Source organism: Hyla sarda, chromosome 8 (assembly GCF_029499605.1).
Source record: "Hyla sarda isolate aHylSar1 chromosome 8, aHylSar1.hap1, whole genome shotgun sequence".
NCBI lineage: Eukaryota > Metazoa > Chordata > Amphibia > Anura > Hylidae > Hyla > Hyla sarda.
In genome coordinates, this window is record NC_079196.1 from 89520456 (window position 1) to 89535719 (window position 15264).

Genomic DNA, 15264 nt, shown 5'->3' on the forward strand with positions numbered 1-15264 from the left:
TGGGTTGCACTGTACAGCCCAGTGTCAGAAAGCTGGGTTTGCATCCGAGATCTTGGGTCTTCCAGCAGGACAATGACCCCACACATATGTCAAAAAGCCCCCAGAAATGGATGGCAACAAAGTGCTGGAGAGTTCTGAAGTGGCAGCAATGAGTCCAGATCTAAATCCCATTGAACACCTGTGGAGAGATCTTAAAATTGCTGTTGGGAAAAGGTGCCCTTTCAATAAGAGAGACCTGGAGCAGTTTGCAAAGGAAGAGTGGTCCAACATTCCAGCTGAAAGGTGTAAGAAGCTTATTGATGGTTATAGGAAGTGACTGATTTCAATCATTTTTTCGAAAGGGTGTGCAACCAAATATTAAAGGGGTACTACCGAGCTGACAACTTATCCCCTATCTAAAGGATAGAGGATAAGTTGCCTGATCGTGCAGGGTCCCGCCGCTGGGGACCCCCGCGATCTCGCACGCAGCACCCCGCTCTCATTAGGCCCCGGAGAGAACATCCGCTCCGGGTCTGATGACGGGACCGATGATCGTGACATCACAGCTCCGCCCCCGTGTGACGTCACGCTCTGCCCCCTCAATGCAAGTCTATGGCAGGGGCGAGACAGCTGTCTCGCCCCCTGCCATAGACTTACATTGAGTGGGCGGAGTGTGACGTCACATGGGGGCGGAGCGTGACGTCACAATACTCCAGCCCCATGATCGGCAGTCATCAGACCCGGAGCTATGTTTGCTCCGGGGCCTGATGAGAGTGGGGTGCTGCGTGCGAGATCGCGGGGGTCCCCAGCGGTGGGACCCTGCACGATCAGGCAGCTTATCCCCTATCCTTTAGGGGATAAGTTGTCAGCACGGTAGTACCCCTTTAAGTTATCTGTGCCAATAATTTTGTCCAGACCATTTTTGGTTTAGTTCCAATACACACAAAGGGAATAAACATGTGTATAGCAAAACGTGTTACTGCAATCCTTTTCTGCAATTTCAGGGGTACCAACATTTACGGCCATGACTATATATATATATATATATATATATATATATATATATATATATATATATATATATATATATATAAATCTGCATCTACAGCAAAAAAAAAAAAAAAAAAAAAAAACTGTTTTACAGATATATTTTTGTAGAATAGTTGGGATGGGTTGAGATGTATCTATGTAATGTCATGGGGTGCACACTGGAACAGGGCACATTTATTGGTGATTATTGTCAATCTGCTCTCTAATAGCCTTTCTTTTTATCTAGATCCTGGCTGCACAGACATTCCTGCACCAAGGTCAGTTTTGAGAAAAGGCTTTGCTCATAATTAATTATATAAGTTTGTACTTTCATAACTGCTAAACTAAAAGTGGACTATGTCAAACCTATGGAGCTCTTTTTTTATTATAAACACATATTAGGGCCAAACTACGGTATGTAGATTTCTGTGCAAACAAGTTTACTTAATCCAGTCTTCATTCTACAACAAGCAAAGTAAAAAAAATAACTCCATTTGAAAGTGTCTTATTTTTCTAACTGCAGTTAAATTCATTTAGTCTGGCATTTAACAGTAATGTGATTTACTGATAATTAATATAATGTGTATTTTTTTTTGTCCATGAGCCTTTGTCTGAATGTTGAGATACTAACACACAGGCAGTTTTTTTGTGAAATGATACTGATTAGATGTGGTCATGCCCAAATGTAACACATACCTTTAGGGCAATGTTTCAGAACCAGGGTGCCTCCAGCTGTTGCAAAACTAAACTCCCAGCATGCCTGAAAAGACAAAGGCTGTTCGGGCATGCTGAAAGTTGTATTTGCAACAGGTAAACACAACCTGGTTGATAAACACTGCATTAGATAAACATCTTATTTTATTACTACTTAGTAGTAGTTCTCTTCCAAGTTCTTTAAAGTGAATTTGTCATATACGGTAAGATATGTATATGAATACAAAGGCATTGTTACATAGCTTTAAGTAACAGGATAAATGATCACTAACAGGATAAATGATCTGTGAATCCCGTAATCGAGTGTTTTTTCAGAAGAAGAATGCATTTTTATGGCCCCTTGCGCAGGACCTAGAGCAGTGTTTCCCAAGCACAGACCTCTATAACCCCCAACAGGTCATGATTTGAAAATATCTTATACAGAGAAGACCTGTGGTGATTCTTGATGCCTTTATCATAATCATAAGGAAATCCTGAAAAGAACCTGTTGGGAGTACTTGAGGACTGCGCTTGGGAAACACTGGCCTAGGGTCTTCTGTTCCCCAGGGCTGCAGTACTTCTGTCCTGTAGATCTCTGCCCTCTCCCCATTGACAGACAGGCCAGGATTGGCTCACACCGCCGACCCTTGCTGTGGTTTGGTACAGCACAGATGCAATGAGGGCTATTAAAGTCAATTCCTAAGCTGTCATTCTGGCGGTCCAGGCGCAAAGGTTAGCAAGGCTTCTGGCCTGTGTGTCAGTGGGCAGGAGGGCAGAGATTTACAGCACAGATGAGCTGTGGCCATGGGACGCAGAAAACCCTAGGCCACCCCTCTTTGGCCTTAAAAATTTATTGTTCTGGGGAATAAACACACCCACAGGATTCCCAGATATCATTTGTATCCTCTTACTGAAGGGTATGTTACAATGCCTTTAGCCTCGTATGCATATTTCATGTCACATTCACTTTAATGGATTATATATCCTATCTAGCTTTTTGGGCAACTGTTTTTTGACAATGTTATGGCTCTGTTAAATTGTAAAAAGAATCAAGGAAATTGGTCCGGGATCTAATTCCCGATGACAACACTTGGCAGGCCCTACTAGCACACAGGCCATTAGAAGGAGGTGAGATACACATGCTCTAACCTGCTTGTGGTGTTACCTGGCTGTCAGTCTGGCCATGAAGATCAGCCACAGTGATCGATGGGGAGGATCTGAGAACAGGGCTCTCTGAAGACACTTGTTTGACAGATGGTGCAGGGCTACAGCCAGAACGTGGTGGTAAGGGAGGAACCTCAGCATGTGAAGTAGAAGGCTGAGGTTGGTTTTCAGTAAAGGTTACAGATCTTTTTTGATCCACTGCATGGAGAAACGTATAGGAAAGAGCTATGATGAACCATTAAAAATATAACTGTACTTATCAATGCATAAAGGTATGGTATTCTCAGCTATATACTATGTGGTCAAAAGTAGGACATTATTCCACTCCAAAATGGTGATGCCACCTGGGTACTGCCGCTCACACTGGATGACACGCAAATAGGACTTCAAGCTCTTTACATATTAAAACCACTTGCAGTTTCTTACAGTAACAAAGAACTGCCTGGAGAACAATTGGTATATATATATATATATATATATATATATATATATAATTATTATTTGCCAGTAAAGTGGGAGTGAGAGTGTCTGGGTGAAATCTGAAGGCCATTATGGAGCGTAATATTATGTTCCAAGACCATATGATCCTTCTGGATTTTATGGGATGATTTCAGACTGGGCAGCAGCTGCTGATATACGCACCGCTCTAGTTCCCATTATTATAATTATAAGATGAGTGAGCTATCTGTGAAGAGTGTCCGTTTTTATATAGGGTGTGTTAATATGACACAAGGAGCGCCTCTTTATTTGAATGTGTATGGGCAAAAATTATAATATATAATTACAATATATAAATGATATACTCAGTGGGGATCAAAAGTTTGCGCACTCCAGATAAAAATGTATATTAATGTGCATAAAGAAGCCAAGAAATGATGGAAAAATCTCCAAAAGGCATCAAATTACAGATTAGACATTCTTATAATATGTCAACAAAAGTTAGATTTTATTTCCATCATTTACACTTTCAAAATAACAGAAAAAAAAAAAAATGGCATCTGCAAAAGTTTGGGCACCCTGCAGAGTTAATATCTTGTACTGCCCCCTTTGGTAAGTATCACAGCTTATAAACACTTTTTGTAGCCAGCCAAGAGTCTTTCAATTCTTGTTTGAGGTATCTTTGCCCATTCTTCCTTACAAAAGTCTTCCAGTTCTTTGAGATTTCTGGGCTGTCTGTCATGCACTACTCTTTTAAAGTCTATCCATAGATTTTCAATTATGTTGAGGTCAGGAGATTGTGAAGGCCATGGCAAAACCTTCAGTTTACGCCTCTTGATGTAATCCCCTGTGGAGTTTGAGGTGTGTTTAGGACCATCATCCATTTGTAGAAGCCATCCTCTCTTTAACTTCAGCTTTTTCACAGATGGCATCAAGTTAGCATCCAAAATTTGCTGACATTTTATTGAATCAATTTTTCCTTCTACTCGTGAGATGTTCCCTGTGCCACTGGCTGCAATACAACCTCAAAGCGTGATTGATCCACCCCCATACTTAACAGTTGGACAGAGGTTCTTTTCATTGAATTCTGTTCCCCTTCTTCTCTAAACGTACCTTGGCTCATTCCAGCCAACAAGTTAAATTTTAACCTTATCGGTCCACAGAACTTGTTTCCAAAATGCATCAGGCTTGTCTATATGTTCATTTGCAAAGTTCAAATGCTGATTTTTGTGGTGAGGACGTAGAAGAGGTTTTCTTCTGATGACGCTTCCATGAAGACCACATTTGTACAAGTATCTCTTTATAGTGGAATAGTGTACCACAACTCCAGTGTCTGCCAGATCTTTCTGGAGGGATTGTGCAGTCAAACGTGGGTTTTGAATTGTTTTTCTCACAATCCTGCGAGCTGTTCTGTCTGATATTTTTCTTGGTCTTCCAGAACCTACTTTAACTTCCACTGTTCCTGATGACTAAGGATATTGAACAGACGATATTGACATCTGAAAACGTTTTGCTATCTTCTTATAGCCTTCTCCAGCTTTGCGAACGTCAACTATTTTCAGTTTCAGATTTCTAGACAACTGCTTATAAGAACCCATGGTGCTGATTGTTGGGGCAAGGTCAGATGAGTCTGGGTATTTAAAACCTTTGAGATTGACATCATCTGGTCTTCCAAGATGATGATTGAGAACAATCCATGACACTGGCAGGTCTCAGCTTTGCAAAGGGGGCAGTGCATGCTATAAATTCTGCAGGGTGCCCAAACTTATGCAGATGCCATTTTTTTGTTTTCTGTTATTTTGAAAGTGTAAATGATGGAAATAAAATCTATAAAAATGTCTAATCTGTAATTTGATGCTTTTTGGAGATTTTTCCATCTTTCCTTGGCTTCTTTATGCACATTAATACAAATTTTTACCTGGGGTGCCCAATCTTTTGATCCCCACTGTTGTATTGTAGATTCTAATGTTGGTAATAAAGCCTAGCTCACAATTCATCTCATTACATTTTATCCCATGATATCTGATATGTTCACTGTAGACAAGTCAAGTACTTTTGTACGAAGACTGGCAAACCATTGTTTTTAACATTTCCATGTCACGCCCCTTCCCATAGACTTGCATTGAGGGGGCGGGGTGTAACGTCACACGGGGGTGGATTCATGACGTCACGATACTCCAGCCCCGTGGTCATCACACTCGGAGCCTGCAGTGCTGCGGAGAGCATGCAAAGGTGGGTGCTGAATGACAGATTGCGGGGTCCCCAGCGGCAGGACCCCCGCAATCAGACATCTTATCTCCTATCCTTTGGATAGGGGAAAAGATGTATTAGGGCCCGAGTACCCCTTTAAAAACTGCAGAGGCAATTTCCCCCCAAAAAAACACCAGAAACAACTTGTGTGGAAATCTAGTCTAAAGGTTAAATTCAACCAAAAGTGTTTTATGGCATGGCAGTGAGACATGTTAGAAGAGTAGAGAGAAGTACATGGCCGGAATTATGGAATAGTTGCAAAAGAAGGGGCTTGACAAAGGGGGAAGCAACAGAGGAGTTTGCTTAGAATGCTGGAGTTATGGAGGGACATGTAGTCATAGATGATCACTCTTAGGCCTTGGCTTGTCCATCATGGAAATACTGGTGGGCTAAAGACACAAGCAACTTGTGCATTGTGAAAGTGTGTGAGCTGTAGGCTAGAGAGTTGATATGCTGGAGACCAGAGTGAGTAATGAGGGGCCTTTGGAGACAATGGGTGGTGGGTCTCCTATGTTGCTTTTTAGGGGATTGCAAGTGAGAGGTGCCATCCTGATATTGCCTAGCAGGGACTGAAAAACGTATGTGGGGAACTACTGCCACTCTAGAGTAGCAGACTGGAACAGCTTTTTTTTTGGGTTTTGTAAGATTTTAACCCTGGGAGAGGCTCTAGTTGGATCTGGATGGGCTAGTTGAGTTTCAACTCAACTGGGAGGAACTTGTAATGTCCGTTTATTTGTTTTTGTATTTTTCTGTTTAAGTATGTATTCGCACACTAGTTTGTTCAGAGCAGTTTGCTATAATACCTGGATAGGGAATAGTTAATGCTCTGAACGAATGAGAACTCGGGTGGAGTAATTTAGCCAGACTTCTCCTGCATTCAGTGCTGGTTATTGAGTGCAAAACTACTTTGTCTGTTTGTGCTATATTCTGACTATGTCTGCTTGAGCATTTTCCTTGTATTTATCTTGTCAGTTTATCTGGGTTTTTAGCCATGGTCATATAGCATGCTCCTTGTATTTTAGTCTGTGTTACATTAGTCGGTTTTAGGATTATGTTTGTTCGTTGTGCTCTGTCTGCGTTCACACTGTGTCTGGGTCTTGCTTGTACCCTGTGCTCTGTAAGTTGTATTCCTGTTTGGTATCCTGGAGTCTATTCAGACTCATCCAGTTCTAGTCTAGTGTTTCATGTATTATATTTCCATTTCCTACTGGGTCAGCATTTTGTCCAGTGTGTCCGCTGGCCAGTAGCTTATTTGGCTTTGTTATTTATTTATAAAAGCTACTCCTTTTGGTGGAGAGCGGAGTCCAGTTTGTATGTTCTGTGTCCAAGTGTGAACAATGTCCTATATTTATATCCTGTTTGGTTGATCTGATATTCGGTTTATGAACTGCTTGTTAATTCACTATATTCTGCTCTGTTTGTGAGTTTATATTCTGCCCTGTTAGTATTTGTATTCTGTCTGGTATATCTGGTTGCCTAGTAGTTTTATGTTTCTTTTTGGTCTGTGACCGACTATGTATATTATATGTTTTTACGCCACTGCACTTTAGCGCACGAAGGGACCGGCGCCCAGTTGTCGATCCATCATTTAGGATGGATGGGCAAGTAGGCAGGGAAAGATGTTTTAGGGTCAGTTTAGGGCTCACTCTCCCTGTCCCCCCAGTCGGTCATGACAGAACTAGAGATCAGTTAATAGCAGGCGATTGAGTGCTCTGAAGCTTGTGAAGGGGTCTGGATGGTTTGGTCTGGTGGTGGACAGGATGGGATCATGGTAGGATTTGGTTCAGGAATGGCATTTAGGAATGAAGCCAAGCTTGTAGTGCAACCCCATTCTGAAAATCTGGTGAAGTTAGTTACTAGTCTTATCCAGTAATTTGTGTAAACAGATCCTTAACCTGTGGTCTTTGGGAAGTTAACATGGCCATACTGAACGTTTGAGTGTGAGTGAATCACTGTAGAAGCTCAGTCTAGAATCTCCAGGTGTATTGTGTCACCAAATGTGATTTAATCTTTTAGTCAGTTACAGCTTTCATAAAATTTAAAGCTTATAAATAAGGTGATAAAGAAATTTTGGAGATAACATGAGATTTTGGATATAAAATGATATTGGAAATTATAACAGATAAAAGGGAACAGTTTCTTTCTTATATAATGAAAAAAAATTGCATAAACTTATTGTTACCAGTTTTTTGATCTTCCTCACGTATCTGCCTGGCTCTGGGCTGTATACTTCTTCGAGTTGTTGACAGTCTTGCCCCATGCCGACTCCTTGGTTCAGTTTGAGTTTTCTGGCGTGAAAGTAAAGGCCTTCGTAGCTGAACCAGGTGAGAAGGAGAGAAAGCCCCCTGTTACACCATAATACAGGGGAGATATTAACACTCAGGAAGATTCAAGTTCATAAGTGCCATTGGGCACAGGCAGTTCAGAGAACCTTGCCAATAATGATGAGCTCCTTGCATATCTGTGTTTTTTCTAGGTTGGAGATGAACCTCAGATATGCTTAGAAATGTGTTTGGTATTCGTTATCACAATATTATGAATAATGATTTCAGCTTACTGAACTTTTGTCGCCAAATCAGTAACATTGTTTAATTTAGATCACACGTACACGACCCATCAGATGTATAAGGCTTACCATAAGAATAAGACAATTTTGTAGGGAACTCTCATTTAACCAGTCAAGAAACATCAAATATCCAAGGAACTAAGGGAAAATTCACAAGCAAGAGTTTTGTTGCAGAAATTTCTCCAACTGAACATCTATTCCATTCATGTAAATCAGGTTGTTTCCGCAGCAAGCACATGGTTTTCTGCAAGCCCTATTTAGATGAATGGGACAATCACAGAAATCTTTGCAGCAAATCTGCCACATGTGAACCCACCCTAATAGAAAACTACAATGACCACAAAGTTGCCTTATATAAAAAGTATTGCTAATAACATTCACCAAAATATGGGTTAAATGTCTTAACTGAAAGGTGCTTCATGTATCAAAACCCCCTCAGAGCCCATAGCAGCCAATCAGAGTTGAGCTTTCATCTTTTAAAATGAATTAAGAATGATACATGGTTCCTGATTGGTTGTTATCTGTCCACTTATTCTATTTGCTCATCTTGATACATGTTCAGTTTTAACATTTTTTTTTCAATACCATTGTAGAAAGGCATTTAATTGTAGATGACAATTTGTGCTATTTTTGTGCAGTTTAAACATATTGGGGAGATATTTTTTTTTTCAATATCATTGTAGAAAGGCATTTAATTGTAGATGACAATTTTTGCTATTTTTTTTTAAATAGTGTACATGGTATGATAAATTTGTTTAAACTTGTATATTGCAGTAACAGAGGCCAAAAATGTCAGATGAGTGGGGCCTATGAAAAGTTATAACATGTGCCATGCTCTTCTGATTGGCACAAACATAGGATGTAAATGTAAATTTGTATACTGAAGAGAAATGTGGGTTGTTCCATGATTGCAAATTATCCTCTATCCTCAGGATAGGGAATAATGATCACAGCTTTTGGGACCCCCACGATATTGGGAGTGGAATAGAAAGACTTTTACACATTGACGCTCTTTTATTCTCTATGGAGCTGTGGCAGATAGCCTAGTAGTACAGCATTCATCAATCTCTGTGTTTCTATAGGGTGTGAATGTGACTCCGGTCCCCATTCTCAAGATGGGGGGGGGGGGGGGGAGAGACCTGAGAACAGGAGAAAACTTGTAATCATGGGACAACCCCTTTAAAGGGGTATTCCAGGCCAAAACTTTTTTTTATAGATCAACAGGCTCCGGAAAGTTAAACAGATTTGTAAATGACTTCTATTAAAAATCTTAATCCTTCCAATAGTTATTAGCTTCTGAAGTTGAGTTGTTATTTTCTGACCATCTGCTCTCTGATGACTCACGTCCCGGGAGCTGTGCAGTTCCTATAGGGATATTCTCCCATCATGCACAGCTCCCGGGACGTGACATCATCATTGAGCAGTTAGACAGAAAACTTCAGAAGCTAATAACTATTGGAAGGATTAAGATTTTTTAATAGAAGTAATTTACAAATCTGTTTAACTTTCCAGAGCCAGTTGATATATATATATATAAAAAAAAGGTTTTGCCTGGAATACCCCTTTAAGTATACAGCTCTCATCAATATTAAAGTATACATATACATCCTTAGTTTGTACCAAACAGAAGAGAATGGCACATGTTATGGCCCCATTCACACAGAATTTTGGGCCTCTGATGCTGGTATATGTCAGAATACCTTAAAGAGATGTCCTAATGTATACTGCAGCATACATGCTGCATGGCCATAGACTTTCATTGACCATTTGTAGTCTACTAATGACTATGCAAAGTCTGTTTTACGAACGTATATGTTTTGTTTGCAGTACCAGTCAGTCTATAGTTTTGACTGGAACACAGCAAAAACTTCAATAAGGAGCCCTGTGTGAACAAGGCTAATCTCTGTATTGTATTATACAACTGATAAGCCATATCATTACAACCACTGACAGATAAAGTGAGTAGCAAATGTTAAGGGGTGACATATATTAGGCAGTAAGTAAAGAGCCAGGTCTTCAAGTTGATGGTTTGTAAGCAGAAAAAATGGGCAAGCGTAGAGTGACTTTATCAAGGGCCAAATTGTGATGGTTTTTTGGTGTTTTTGGTATGCTGTGAATAGTGCCTACCAAAAGTGGTCTAGGAAAGAAAATAAGTGACAAGGTCATGTGTGCCCAAGTCAAATGGTGTCAGGTCTGTCAATCCAAACCAGCATGGAATGGAGAAGCCTGGTGGAACCGTCCTGGTGACTTAGATACCTATTCCTGGTCAGTTTTTAAACTATGATTTCTCTGAAAAATTGTAGTGCCCATACTGAGCCCTTTCTACCTCAGACAGTACCTACAATGGACACGTGTGCATTCAAACTGGATGATCGAGCAATGGAAGTTGGTCTGGTCTGATGAATAACATTTATTTGACTTGCTGTTAAAATTCTCAACCTTTATATGTTTTTAATGTGATTGAAAAAAACAGCCACTAGGTGGCTCTGTTCTGTTCCCTGCTGCAAGTCAAACAGTTAGTTTGGTCTCCTCCCAGGCAGGAGACCAAACTCGGGAGTGCATGTGGGGCATGGCAAGGCACAGCTCTCGCAGGCTTCAGTGACGTCGCATCTGCTAAGGAGCTCCCACATTCTCCTGCCGGGATCTCACACAATGTGAGTAAGGGGAAAGGTGTGATACAGAACTTTTTTAACGCTCAGAATTTTTTTTAAGGACGTTTGAGGTGTTAGGAATAGTTAGGGATTATAACCTGAATTAGTTTGGAAAACATGGTTTGATGACAGGTACTCTTTAAGAGGAGTCAATGCCTTTGGGTCAGCACTATTTTGGTGACATGAGGGAGACTCAATATTAAGCATGTAGTTTATATGTTAAGGCTAATAAGTGTTTAATGGATTGTCTGATAAGCACAATTAGGCATTATGGTGAGGAACTCTAGCTGACCCAGCTAGAACATGCATTAAATATTACTGTTTAGTCATGCATAAGCCAGTAGTAGATTGCCCATGGAAAAAAAGTTAAAGTGGACCTCCAGTGGCTTTTAACACTTGCTTCAATAAAATCTTCTGCACTGTATTGAACACATGACTTCTGCCGAGTTTTTATTGGTTGGTGGGGAGAATATAGGATAGTCAACATAACACTGTTCGTGGTTTAAGTCCTGTAGAAAATCTAATAAACGTAAGACGGAACTTTTTATCTGGATTCAGTTTTTGAAAGAACATATACAAGATAGAGCTGTGAAATAAAATCATGTTAATTAATACAAAGGATTTATAGTTAAATTACACAAGAGAATTTACTGGAATTGTAACATTTCAACCTATGACTGTGTATAACTGTACATAAGGTCAGAGGATAAAACATGCAAAGAGAAGCTATACCACAAACTGTTATGAAATATTATTAAGTATCATTCATGAGGCCTTATATGACTTTTGCCCAGTACTGAATGAACAACGCCAAGGCCAAAAATGGCAGATAAAAATCAATCTTCCATTATTCAGTGACAAAGCCATATAACTGATATCGTCAATGCCGTCTGGTTACTTTTATGAGATTGAGTATAAGATACAACAAATAACTCTTTTTAACTGTGAATGATACAAATAATTCTTTCATATTTTGTATGAATGTGAAGCTATCTTTAGGAATCTTCATTGTATAGGAAATATTAGTAATCATAGACAACATGTAGGGGGATCATGCTAAATTACCAATAATATCCCTACTGGTACTATTCAGTGCTCTCCCTAGGCATAGCAATAGTTTAGGTATTGTGCGATGTTGCATAGTCCAGGAAGCATTACCAATCTAGAGAGAAAGTCAACACAGCAGGAAAGAAGATATGGGAAAGGCAACATACAGCGAGCTGTTACAGGGTTGGTAGAGAATTGCTAAGGAGAGGGGCAAGCTTGTAGAAGGTTCGTCATCACTCAATGCTGTGAATATGCAAGCAAAGATGACCCTTGAAAAACAGGCGCTCTAAGCCTAATGTAGTGTCAAAATCCATGGATATCGTAACACAAACTTTATTCAATATCACAAGCAAAGGACATGTTTCCAGGGGTACAACTCTCTCCTTATTTTGATATCCGTGGTATCATTTATCTTCCTACTACCAGTTCTGAGATGTACAATGTCCACAAAGCAGATTAATAAGAAGGATAAATGGAGATTCATTATATATCCCATACAACAAACTCCTAAAGATAACTTCACATCTGTAGTCTTAATAAGAGATGAAAATGTTGCGCAAGCATTAAGGGCCCTGTGCTGTCCAACCACATTTATTATCTCAATTCCCCATGTAAGAAACTGGAAAATAAGGTCATGTACATGTAAGATATAGTTATAGCATTAGGTGTAAGTAATACATGGTATAGTATTAAAATAAGAAATTACAATGCTTTGTGCTTTATTACTCTGATGCTTTGATTCTTAAAGGTCCTTGATATGCAAAAGTAGGTGCGCATCAATGTACACCATGACATCCCGATGATGGGAGAGGTCTGCTGAGAGGTATGGGGACGATGAGCTTTCAAAACATACTCAAAACATTACAGAATTGCAGCCTGTGTGTCCTAGTTGTAATAGATTGTTATCCATTTTAGTGTATACTATCATGTATGCATGCTCTAAAGATGTAGAGGACATTATTATGTCTACATACTTATATGCACCTTCTAAACTGAATGCTAAATTACCAGTCTGACTATGGTTGCACATGCTTCTAACCAGTTACAATAGAAAAAGCAGCTCTGGGGCACAAACTGCTTCTCTCAAGTGAGAACATAAATGTTCATGAGCACATTTTAGGGGAGATACTTTTATTTAACTATGTCTCAAAAAATCCAGCTATCATAAGGTTTCCACCAAAAAAGGATATTTATGAAGCTGTGCAAAATAGCCAGAATCTGATTCTGTTCGTAGGAGAACAACCTACATCCTAAACACCACCTTTTACAAGCTCCCATTAAATAGCATAGCACATGCAGTAGGTATATAGCAAAAAGCACAGGAGAAGCGTAGCATAGAAGGTGTTGTATAGCACTGTACTGATAGTCATCAGGGACAAGGGTATAGGAATTGACATTACACACTGCAATTGTTTTAATTATATGTCTAAACACAGAATGATGGACTGAAAGAACAAATGACACAGGAAAGCAGATGATCTACGAATAACATGGATTAGGAAATGCATTTGGACAGTTAAGAAATGGAATGATGCAAGAACACAGAAGGTGAAGAGAAATTCTGAAATTATGTCAGGCTGAACATTTCATTCACACTTTTGTACAGTTTTAGCACGTTGCTCCATTTTTTCCACCAATGATTTGAAACCATCCAGTTAACTCTTCTTGGATGATTCCATCCTCTGTGCCATGTAGCACTTACCTGCCTCAGACCTCTCTTCCTTCCCAATGGTGGTTGAATGAGAAGGTTCTGGTGACCAGGTTCACTCTGCACACTGGCTACCCTGTTGAGTGTTAACAGCATTAACATATGGAATGCACACACATGAGAAGGAAGTATGGTGGATGTTGACAATGAAGACAAAAAGGTATTCGGATTGAGTGAGTAATACAGGTGATACACTATAGACATAACATTTAAATCCAATATCCAAAAAGGAAACTATTCATACCATGTCCACGTACTGTACTCAACTATTACTACCAAAAATAAGAGCAAATAATGTTACAAAAACTGTAAAGATGCTATCATTCCACTGTCACCCCCAGTGAAGGTAATTTGACAACATGATGTTTTCCACCTAATTCTGAACACAAATATACCTTAAGGAACTTCTAATACACCAACTGATTTATTAATGACATTCAAAAACATCCTGGTAAAATTGTCCTGAGGTAACACTTACATAGTAAAGCTGACTGTGGGGAAAATTCTACAAACAGAACTATTATCTAATTGAATAACTTTGTTGTCAATCTCTGCTTAGCCTTAATGCCCCCAATACACATTGGAGAAAAGATATCTGAACCCATCACTTTATGTGGGATTAGCCAGCTGTATAATATGTGTTGTTGGCTCCTATAACCCAACAAATGATGTCAGGGAAGAGAAAGATTGGTCATGTTGAATTTCGAAATGGCAGCGGCTTACCTCCCCTCCATTTCGAGCACATGAACACTTATTCGAGTTAAGTATTCATGTGTATAGGGGGATTGAAAGATGTGCAGAGAGAAATTTGCAACACATTCTATATGTAAATTGCTGTCCTGCTGATACTGGGTATAACTTATACACTACGTGGCCTAAACTATGTGGACACCTGGCCTTACACCTATATGAAAATGTTGGACATCACATTATAAAACCATGGGCATTAATGTTCTAGTAGGCCACTTTTTTGCTGCTATAACAGTGCCCAACATTAAGAAATGTTCTCAAAAACATACTGAAGTGTGTCTGTGGGAATCTGTGCCCATTTGGCCAAATGATTACTTGTGTGGACAAGCATTGACACTAGACCAGAAAGCAAGGCTCACAATCAGTTTGCAGATTTATCCCAAGGGGGCTGGGGTTCATGTTGGGGCTCTGTACAGGTCTTCACATCAAACTCGTCAAAAGGTCTTTATCGACCTTGCTTTGTGCACAGGGGTTTCAGTAAAGTCAGGCTATATGTCATTTTCAAAAGTTAAGAGGGTTATATGAAGATTTTAAAAATGCATATGAGGCTGGAGGTGGAGTAAAAATAAAAAAAAATAAATCCATGATCACTTGCCCTGATCCCCTGCAGCTGGTTTGCAGTCTTCTTAGCTACTTATTGGTTGCTGGTAATGCACTATGCCGGCAGCAACTGCCCCGTTCAACCATTCGCTGATTGAGGCAGGACATCTCCCTGGGCAGTGATTGGCTGAGGGTTGGGGGTGGGGATTCAGATCCTGTGGGGACGGTGCGTAACTGGCAACCAGGAAGTAGGCAAAGTAGACTAAGATAGAGAGCATTTGTGTGGCTGCAGGGAATTGAGGTAGGTGAGAATAGGTTCATTTTTATTTTTATCCCAGCCACATACACAATAAATGTTTTTGTTTATCCCCAGATTTTCAATAATATAAAAAGGATGAGCCTGTCTGCTCTAGGCTCTAGTCTAGTCACAGTCTTTAGACTGGCATAAA

At 39.9% G+C, this 15264-nt stretch overlaps 1 protein-coding gene across 30 annotated transcripts in view; it reads right to left on the reverse strand.

The window, feature by feature from the left end:
* The window catches only part of UNC80 (unc-80 homolog, NALCN channel complex subunit), a 206662-nt gene that overhangs the window by 13834 nt on the left and 177564 nt on the right, over positions 1 to 15264 (reverse strand). For 20 of the 30 annotated variants that reach the window (XM_056535252.1, XM_056535244.1, XM_056535249.1 and 17 more), the window contains 3 exons: positions 13520 to 13601; positions 7736 to 7898; positions 2867 to 3063 (listed from right to left, as the gene is read on the reverse strand). In XM_056535252.1, the coding sequence (XP_056391227.1) occupies positions 2867 to 3063; positions 7736 to 7898; positions 13520 to 13601 (442 nt within the window). Of the gene's footprint in view, positions 1 to 2850; positions 3064 to 7735; positions 7899 to 13519; positions 13602 to 15264 lie in introns of all 30 variants that reach the window. The other 10 variants (XM_056535267.1, XM_056535266.1, XM_056535264.1 and 7 more) reach the window with 5 other exon arrangements.